This window comes from Oncorhynchus mykiss, chromosome 18 (genome assembly GCF_013265735.2).
Source record: "Oncorhynchus mykiss isolate Arlee chromosome 18, USDA_OmykA_1.1, whole genome shotgun sequence".
Classification (NCBI taxonomy): Eukaryota; Metazoa; Chordata; class Actinopteri; order Salmoniformes; family Salmonidae; genus Oncorhynchus; species Oncorhynchus mykiss.
The window spans coordinates 57,928,622-57,938,649 of NC_048582.1; the positions used below are offsets into that span (position 1 = coordinate 57,928,622).

The following is a 10,028-nucleotide window of genomic DNA, read 5'->3' on the forward strand; positions in this document are numbered from 1 at the left end:
GTGCGTGTAAGTGTGCGTGTTTGTTTGTGTGTGAAGGGGAGGGTGGATTTAGTCAGTGTATACGAGATTATGTGTAATTGTGTATAAGTGAGTGTTGTTAGTGGGTTGTTTTCAGGTGTATGTAAGACAGAGAGAGAGAAAAGGGAGAGGGAGGGAGGGAAAGGGAGAGGGAGGGAGGGAAAGGGAGAGGGAGGGAGGGAGGGAGGGAGAGGCTTAGGGAGGGAGGGAGGGAAAGGCTGAGGGAGGGAAAGGTTGAGGGAAAGGCTGAGGGAGGGAGGGAGCGAGGGAGGGAGGGAGCGAGGGAGGGAGGGAAAGGCTGAGGGAGGGAGGGAAAGGCTGAGGGAGGGAGGGAAAGGCTGAGGGAGGGAAAGTTTGAGGGAAAGGCTGAGGTAGAGCATTAAACAGTAATATCTACTGAGTTGCATTCAGGTCTGCGTTGCGTTGTGTGGTGTTGCTCAGGATGCTGTGTTTAAAAGTACCCTCACATTATCGCTCCTAGCAGTGTGTGACCGGTGTTAACCCACTTCCTTGTCTCCATGGAGATGGTGATAAAGTGTGACAGTGTCCTGGGGCGAACAGAGAAAGCCAGGCAGAATTTACACACTGCACCACACGCTCAATCTGACCAGAGGGACGTGAGGATGAGGAGTTTGCCCTCTCTCTCTCTCTCTTTAATTCAGGCCAGGATTAAACCAAAGGCACATTGTCAACAAGCTCATTCCACTGTGGACAATGCACATTGTAAAGAAAATATTTCCAACGTTTGCGGAGATTCACTGCAAACATTGAGGATGTTGGCTCAACCATAAATTACCTTTAAAAGTCGAAAGCAATGCGCAGTCCCCACTCCCGGTCTCAACCTCTTTATTCTTGTATTCAGATATCTCTCTACCTTTCTCTCCAGGTGCGTGGGTAAAATCACTGCACAGGATTGGTACATCCGGACATCACACCTGCGGGACAGGTACAGGATGGTAACAACAACTGCCCGAGTTACACCAGGAACGCACAATCCCTCCATCAGTGCTCAGACTGTCCGCAATAGGCTGAGAGAGGCTGGACTGAGGGCTTGTAGGCCTGTTGTAAGGCAGGTCCTCACCAGACATCACCGGCAACAACATCGCCTATGGGCACAAACCCACCGTCGCTGGACCAGACAGGACTGGCAAAAAGTGCTCTTCACTGACGAGTGGCTGTTGTCTCACCAAGGTGATGGTCGGATTCGCGTTTATCGTCGAAGGAATGAGCGTTACACCGAGGCCTGCACTCTGTAGTGGGGTCGATTTGGAGGTGGAGGGTCCGTCATGGTCTGGGGCGGTGTGTCACAGCATCATCGGACTGAGCTTGTTGTCATTGCAGGCAATCTCAACGCTGTGTGTTACAGGGAAGATATCCTCCTCACTCATGTGGTACCCTTCCTGTAGGCTCATCCTGACATAACCCTCCAGCATGACAATGCCACCAGCCATACTGCTTGTTCTGTGCTTGAGTTCGTGCAAGACAGGAATATCAGTGTTCTGCCATGGCCAGCAAAGAGCCCGAATCTCAATCCCATTGAGCACGTCTGGGACATGTTGGATCGGAGGGTGAGGGTTAGGGCCATTCTCCCTGGAAATGACAGGGACAGGGACAGGGACCCCCCCCGCCCCCTTTGTTCAGGGACACATTATTCGACTTCTGTTAGTCATTTGTCTGTGGAACTTGTTCAGTTTATGTCTGTTGAATCTTGTTAGTTTGCATGCCCTGCCATGAGCGTCAGAGCCGGTGCAGTAGGATTCAATCTTCATCCTGTATTAACGCTTTCCCTGTTTGATGGTTCATTTTAGGGCGAAGCAGGATTTCTTATAAGCATCCTGATTAAGTTTCCCGCTCATTGAAAGCGTCAGCTAGCTCGGTGCGGATGTTGCCTATATTACAGTATAATTTCCCTTTGGTAGGATAGTCTCGACCGTAGATCATTGAGTTTGTTTTCCAGTGATTGCACCGATGGTAATGGTGATTTACTCACTCGCCTATGAATCCTAACAATGCACCCCGACCTTCTCCCTCGGTATCTCTTCCTTTTCTTCACGCTAATGAAGGGGATTTGGGCCTGTTCTCCGGAAAGCAGTATATTCTTTGCGTCAGACTCATTAAAGAAAAATCTTTCTCCAGTTCGAAGTGAGTAATCAATGTTCTGATGTCCAGAAACTATTTTCGGTCATACGAGATGGTAGCAGCAACTTTATGTACAAAATAATTGAAAAAACTACCAAAATAGCACAATTGGTTAGGAGCCCGTAAAATGTCAGCCATCCCCTCTGGCGCCATCATTCATAAAATGCAGGTGTGCCAAGCTTATAGCGTCATACCCAAGAAGACTCTAGGCTGTAATCGCTGCCAAAGGTGCTTCAACAATGTACTGAGTACAGGGTCTGAATACTTATGGAAATATATTTTTGCAAAGATGTCAAAAACTTGCTTTGTCATTATAGAGTACTGGGTGTAGATTGATGAGGGGAAAAAACAATTGACATTTTTTTAGGACAAGGCTGTAACTTAACAAAATGTAGAAAAAGTCAAGTGGTCTGAATGTACCGTTACTGCATGTAACAAACAGTTACATGACCAACAGCATGGCCAAGCAAGGTAAGGTTTCCAACTCTTTCGGACGACTAAACAACTATAAACACTGGAGAGGTACCGCAACTATAAACACCGGAGAGTTACCGCAACTATTAACACAGGAGAGTTACCGCAACTATAAACACCGGAGAGTTACCGCAACTATAAACACCGGGCCTCCCGGGTGGCGCAGCTGTGCCATCAGAGTCCCTGGGTTCGCGCCCAGGCTCTGTCGTAACCGGCCGTGACCGGGAGGTCCGTGGGGCGACGCACAATTGGCCTAGCGTCGTCCGGGTTAGGGAGGGATTGGTCGGTAGGGATCTCCTTGTCTCATCGCGCACCAGCGACTCCTGTGGCGGGCCGGGCGCAGTGCGCGCTAGCCAAGGTTGCCAGGTGCACGGTGTTGCCTCCCACACATTGGTGCAGCTGGCTTCCGGGTTGGATGCGCGCTGTGTTAAGAAGAAGTACGGCTGGTTGGGTTGTGTATCGGAGGACGCATGACATTCAGCCTTCGTCTCTCCCGAGCCCGTACGGGAGTTGTAGCAATGAGACAAGATAGTAGCTACTAACAATTGGATACCACGAAATTGGGGAGAAAAGGGGGTAAAAAAAATAAAAATAAAAAAATAAAACTATAAACACCGGAGAGTTACCGCAACTATAAACACCGGAGAGTTACCGCAACTATTAACACCGGAGAGTTACCGCAGCTATAAACACCGGAGAGTTACCGCAACTATAAACACCGGAGAGTTACCGCAACTATTAACACCGGAGAGTTACCACAACTATAAACACCGGAGAGTTACCGCAACTATAAACACCGGAGAGTTACCGCAACTATAAACACCGGAGAGTTACCGCAACTATTAACACCGGAGAGTTACCGCAACTATAAACACCGGAGAGTTACCGCAACTATAAACACCGGAGAGTTACCGCAACTATTAACACCGGAGAGTTACCACAACTATAAACACCGGAGAGTTACCGCAACTATTAACACCGGAGAGTTACCGCAACTATAAACACCTGAGAGTTACCGCAACTATAAACACCGGAGAGTTACCACAACTATAAACACCGGAGAGTTACCGCAACTATTAACACCGGAGAGTTACCGCAACTATAAACACCTGAGAGTTACAGCAACTATAAACACCGGAGAGTTACCTCCGGACAGGAGCTGCCTCCACTAGTCCAGCACCATTTCAACTTCAACATCATCTAATCACCTATGCTTAATCTAATAAAATTACATTTTATTGGTCACATAAACATGTTTTTAGCAGATGTTATTGCGGGTGTAGCAAAATGCTTGTGAGTTTAGCTCCAACAGTGCAATAATATCTAACAATACACAACATTACACACAAAAGTAAAATAATGAAATTAAGGAATATATACATATTAGGAATATATAAATATTAGGATGAGCAATGTCAGAGTAGCCTTTAATAATAGTTATTAACACAGTGACAACTAAAAGATACCAAAAACAATTTTGTCCAATAAACGCAAGCTAAATCCTCTATGATGTGGCTGTCCATGGTACTAATTTCTGTGTGTGCGTGTTGACTCACCCAATGCCATCCTCCTCTTTCATGTTGCCTAAATGGTCTATGATTTTGATTATTTTGTTGTGTTAGGCTACCTGGCTAAAATGCTTGCTCACTAGCCTAACTTCCTTTCATGGGCAATGATGCGCCTCGCCAGCTACTTGAACTTCCATCCTTTCAGGCAAGGGACACAATGTATGAATTTATAGTTGCATCAGAATCACTGTTATCATCATTGGCCCGTACGGAGAATTAAGTAAAACCACAAGTCCAAATCCCTATCTCCCGCCATGGCTAATTTTAGCTGGCTAGCTAGCCACCGGAAGACAATGACCCAACGAGATGCAAAAATGTATGTTTTGTTTTGTCAGTGACGTTTGGCTTCTGATGTGATTGGTCTGAAGCCAAATACAATCTGGTTTCCCTTAGCACTTTTTTTTGGTGCGCCAGAACCATTCACAGCTGAGTTCACTCAGTTTAGCGCAACGCTGATTGACTATTATTTAATATTTTTTGTCAAGGTAGGCCACATGCTCGCTGGCTTCCCTTGCATTCAATGCAAGCAGCAACAAGGTCATACTTTTTTTTGACCAGACCGCATCCAATCGATTCACTACACGTACAGAGACAGAGGGGGCGCTGTTTTGCTCGCTTAGATGCATTCAAATGTATTAAACATAGAGGCAAAAGATATTCTGGCTTCCCTTGGCATCCATGAATACACACCACTGTTTCTCTCTGTGGTGTAATAAACTGGTGAAGACTTTTGATTGAATCCCAAATACCAGACACCACCAAACCACTGACCTGTGCCAGTCTTGGGCCTTGGTTAAGACACAGAGAGGTTGAGCCAGCCTTGGGCCTTGGTTAAGACACAGAGAGGTTGAGCCAGCCTTGGGCCTTGGTTAAGACACAGTGAGGTTGAGCCAGCCTTGGGCCTTGGTTAAGACACAGAGAGGTTGAGCCAGTCTTGGGCCTTGGTTAATACGTGGAGAGGTTGAGGCAGCCTTGGTTAATACGTGGAGAGGTTGAGGCAGCCTTGGGCCTTGGTTAATACGTGGAGAGGTTGAGGCAGCCTTGGGCCTTGGTTAATATGTGGAGAGGTTGAGGCAGTCTTGGGCCTTGGTTAATATGTGGAGAGGTTGAGGCAGTCTTGGGCCTTGGTTAAGACACGGAGAGGTTGAGGCAGTCTTGGGCCTTGGTTAAGACGCGGAGAGGTTGAGCTAGCCTTGGGCCTTGGCTAAGACACAGAGAGGTTGAGCTAGCCTTGGGCCTTGGTTAAGACGTGGAGAGGTTGAGCCAGTCTTGAGGCTTGGTTAAGATCTGGAGAGGTTGGCAAAGGGGGAAAGGTTCAAGATTGTAATATTGTGTGTGTATGTGTGTCTGTGGTCACCTAGCCATGGAGTTCCATGATAAGTTAAAGCCCATGGCAGTGAAGGAGGGGCTTAAAGGTCGTAAGGTCACCAGAGCTGTGGAGAGTTTCAGCTGGAACATCACAATACTGAAGGTGAATATACACACACACACACCAGACCAACGACTACCACAGAATATTGCCAGTCTGTTCCGACATTGGCCAACTCAGACCAACTCCTCTCTCTCTTCCTATCCTTCCCCTTCTCTCTCTCTCAGGGGCAGGCAGACCTGCTGAAACGGGCTAAGACGGAGGTACAGGAGAACATAAAGCAGGTCCACTACGCTGCCCTGACCTCTAACCTCAGTAAGGGCGGGACAGGAGAGACAACCCACACCCGGCGCAGCCTGGACGCCCTTCCTTCAATGTCGGGTACAGCTCCGGCAAGAAGTTTCCCTTAGGCAGACAGGTCTAGGAACAGTTTACCTGTCTAAAATTATATATTGAACCATAAGGGGAAAATGTAAAAACTGACCGTAGGTCCGTTTCTAAGGGCACAATTGTCCTATTCTGAGGATTGTCAGGGTGATAAGAAGTTGCTACATACGTTCTATAGTGATAGGCTCCTTCTGCATCTCACCCGGGGGCTGCTGGAGATTAGTCTGCCATTTTCTCCAGACAACGATGAGGAAGAAGGAGGATGGACTCAGTTGAAGAGAAAAACTCCTGTTATAGCACTGTCAAGAGGGAGGAGTAATGTCGAAGACACTGGAGACAGGAATGTAGAGAGGAATGAAGGAATGAGGTCTGAGAGAAAGAGAGAGACAGACTGCCCTGTCCCCTACTTTGTATGCAGCTATAAATAAGAAATGTTTAATCCTGCTCTCTATGGGGCCGATTCAGACCCGAGTTATGCACTTGTAAATGGAACTTAATTCCCTTTTTATGCGCTTTTCTTTAAAACGTATTCTGACCTTGAATTTAAACAATGTTTCAGCCAGCTATTCCTTCAGGGTGGAGATCAGAGAAATGAATCAATTAAAAAAACTGAAATATCACATTTACATAAGTATTCAGACCCTTTACTCAGTACTTTTTGAAGCATCTTTGGCAGTGATTACAGCCTCGAATCTTATTGGGTATGACGCTACAAGCTTAGCACACCTGTATTTGGGGAGTTTCTCCCATTCTTCTCTGCAGATCCTCTCAAGCTCTGTCAGGTTGGATGGGGAGCGTCATTGCACAGCTATTTTTAGGTCTCGCCAGAGATGTTCAATTCGATTCAAGTCTGGGCTCTGGCTGGACCACTCAAGGACATTGAGACTTGTCCCGAAGCCACTCCTGCATTGTCTTGGCTGTGTGCTTAGGGTCGTTGTCCTGTTGGAAGGGGAACCTTCACCCCAGTCTGAGGTCCTGAGTGCTCTGGAGCGGGTTTTCATCAAGGATCGCTCTATACTTTGCTCCATTCATCTTTCCCTCGATCCTGACTAGTCTCCCAGTCCCTGCTGCTGATAAACATACCCACAGCATGATGCTGCCACCACGTGCTTCACCGTAGGGATGGTGCCAGGTTTCCTCCAGACTTGAAGCTTGGCATTCAGGCCAAAGAGTTCAATCTTGGTTTCATCAGACCAGAGAATCTTGTTCTCATGGTCTGAGAGTCCTTTAGGTGCCTTTTGGCAAACTCCAAGTGGGCTGTCATGTGTCTTGCACTGAGGAGTGGGCACTCTACCATAAAGGCCTGATTGGTGGAGTGCTGCAGAGATGGTTGTCCTTCTGGAAGGTTCTCCCATCTCCTCAGAAGAACTGAGATTGACCATAAGATTGACCATAAGGTTCTTGGTCACCTCCCTGACCAAGGCCCATCTCCCCCGATTGCTCAGTTTGGCCGGGCAGCCAGCTCTAGGAAGAGTCTCGGTGGTTCTAAACTTCTTCCATTTAAGAATGATGGAGGCCACTGTGTTCTTGGGGACCTTCAATGCTGCAAACATTTTTTGGTACCTTTCCCCAGATCTGTGCCTCGACACAATCCATTCTTGGAACTCTACGGACAATTCCTTTGATCTCATGGCTTGGTTTTTGCTCTGACATGCACTGTCAACTGTGGGACCTTATATAGACAGGTGTGTGCCTTTCCAAATCATGTCCAATCAATTGAATTTACCACAAGTGGACTTCAATCAAGTTGTAGAAACATATAATGGATGATCAATGGAAACAGACTCCACCTGAGCTCAATTTTGAGTCTCATAGCAAAGGGTCTGAATACTTATGTAAATAAGGTTTATTTTTTTTATACATTTGCAAAAATGTCTAAAAACCTGTTTGCTTTATCATTGTGAGGTATTGTGTGTAGTTTGCTGAATATCTTTTTTATTTAATCCATTTTAGTATAAGGCTGTAATGTAACTAAATGTGGAAAAAGTCAAGGGGTCTGAATACTTTGCGAAGGCACTGTGTGCTGTATTCTTACCTTAATTCCACCAACTTTACGTGCGAGGAAAGGATGGGTAAGGTCGAGCAACCTGTCGGTTCCAGGTGGAACAACATCTACTTCATTCTTTCCTGATACAAATAACACCATTCTCCACACACTGTAATTTACAAATTGATAAGTAATATTGATTTGGTCTAGGGAAATGAGTAAACCATTTGGATAAGGGGATAGTAAATATAAATTACAATTGTTTAGAACTATTTTACCTTGATGATCGCTCCAGATGAATGTGAAACCAGTCATATGTCAGTAAACTGAAGCATATCAACATGTCATCTTTTCCAGTGAATTTGATGAAATGCTGGGCTTAAAACTTGCAGGGATGAAATGCGGAGACTCAAGCTGTAGGTTGATAATAGTATAGCGCCTAACCTACCAAGTTGATTTATAGAATGTTTTAATTATATGCCCCGACTTCTCACCGTATTTTTTTACAATTTGTATTCTGTTAAATATCAGCCACTATCGGTAGCCACCGTCCGTTTTACCCACATCCATTTATAACCACTATTTTTGATTCACCAATATATTTTGTGCATAAAAGCCATCCAAACGTACTTTTTTTTTATTTTTCAGAAATACTTTCCTAACCCTAAAAAATATACAATGATCTGAGTATTTTTAAATCTACCAATTGGTGCTGAAAAGGAGATATGTATTTACATGGCTTTCTTTCATTAATCCCTAATATTCTGAACAGTTCTTTCCATATATTGACTGCCGAGAAAATTCTAATTAAAAGGTACGCAAAATTTTAAGGGGTGGCTTTAGATAAATGTACTGACAACTCTGCAAGAAAATCTGTTGGTCAGCCAGTGGGAAGATTTTCAGCTGTGTAATTACATTTATTCACTCGCGTAAGTGAACCACACCTGCAAAGCCAATTACGCACCTACATAAGGTAAGTCTGAATACCAACTACTGACAAGTGAGTAGGAAAGGGGTGCGTGCATTTCCTAAGTCTGAATCGGGCCCTATGTGCAATGTTTGTTACTCTTGGTTTGTGTTTATTTTGGGGGGAGTGAAGAGGGTTTTCAGGGTCATGAAACTATACAGTCCCTTCAGAAAGTATTCACACCCCTTGATTTTTTTTCAACATTTTGTTGAGTTACAGCCTCTACTTAAAATTGATTCAATTTAGGACACTACCCATCCTGATAACTTGGCCCTGAAGCTTTTGGAAGTTTCATTTCTGTACCTTATTGTGAAATATGTAGCTTCCAGAAGCTTTAAAATGAGGGCCAGATTGTCAGGATGGGTAGTGTACTGTATGAGTACACATTAATTACAACTAAGCACCCTTCAAGATACACTTCATTTTAACTAGCTAAATCCTGTGTAACAACTAGTAATTACATTGTAATTAGGCAAACATTACATGTACTGTGTTTTTCCACATCTGGGATGCCACCCAAGTCATTGAGTTTGACCTACTGATCTGTTTTTACCTGATCAACCAAGTTAACCCAGATGCTGCACTTTATTTTGGGGTCAAGTGCCAGCAACAACACTGAGCGGAGATATAGTTTGAACAGTGCACATTCAAGGCTAAGTAATTACAGCCTATTGAGCATAAGCTATAATCTCTCAGATACCCAGCACATCCACGACTGATCACAACCTGTGAGACAGTTGTTACTGTATGCAGCTGAGAAGAGGCAAAACACTAAGCTGATGATTTTAGTGGAAACCTGCCCATTGGTAACACCCTTGTATTTACACACTGTTGCTAGTTAACCACGACGTAACAAGGACCCCTTCAAACTAAGTGTTACCGGAAAAAGGGGTGTGAATATGTTTTGAAGGCCTGTAGCACAAAGTGAAACTGATTGACAGAAGTGTGTGTGATTCCGGAGGCTGATACAGAATGTGTGAATGCTACTGATATCTAATAATAATAAGCCATTTAGCAGACACTTTTATCCAAAGCAACTTACAGCAGTGCGTACATACACTTACATATTGGTTGCCCCGGCTGGAATCAAACTCACGATACTGAAGTTGCAAACGCCAG

General features: G+C 45.0%; 1 protein-coding gene across 3 annotated transcripts in view; it reads left to right on the forward strand.

Annotated features, from left to right (window-relative positions):
- Positions 1-6,676, forward strand: part of LOC110496592 (inactive phospholipase C-like protein 2) — a 41,444-nt gene extending 34,768 nt beyond the window's left edge. For all 3 annotated transcript variants that reach the window (XM_021572575.2, XM_021572574.2, XM_021572577.2), the window contains 2 exons: positions 5,561-5,670; positions 5,796-6,676. In XM_021572575.2, coding sequence (XP_021428250.2) covers positions 5,561-5,670; positions 5,796-5,978 — 293 coding nt within the window. In that variant the 3' untranslated portion in view covers positions 5,979-6,676. The remainder of the gene's footprint in view (positions 1-5,560; positions 5,671-5,795) is intronic.
- Positions 6,677-10,028: the final 3,352 nt, after the last annotated feature.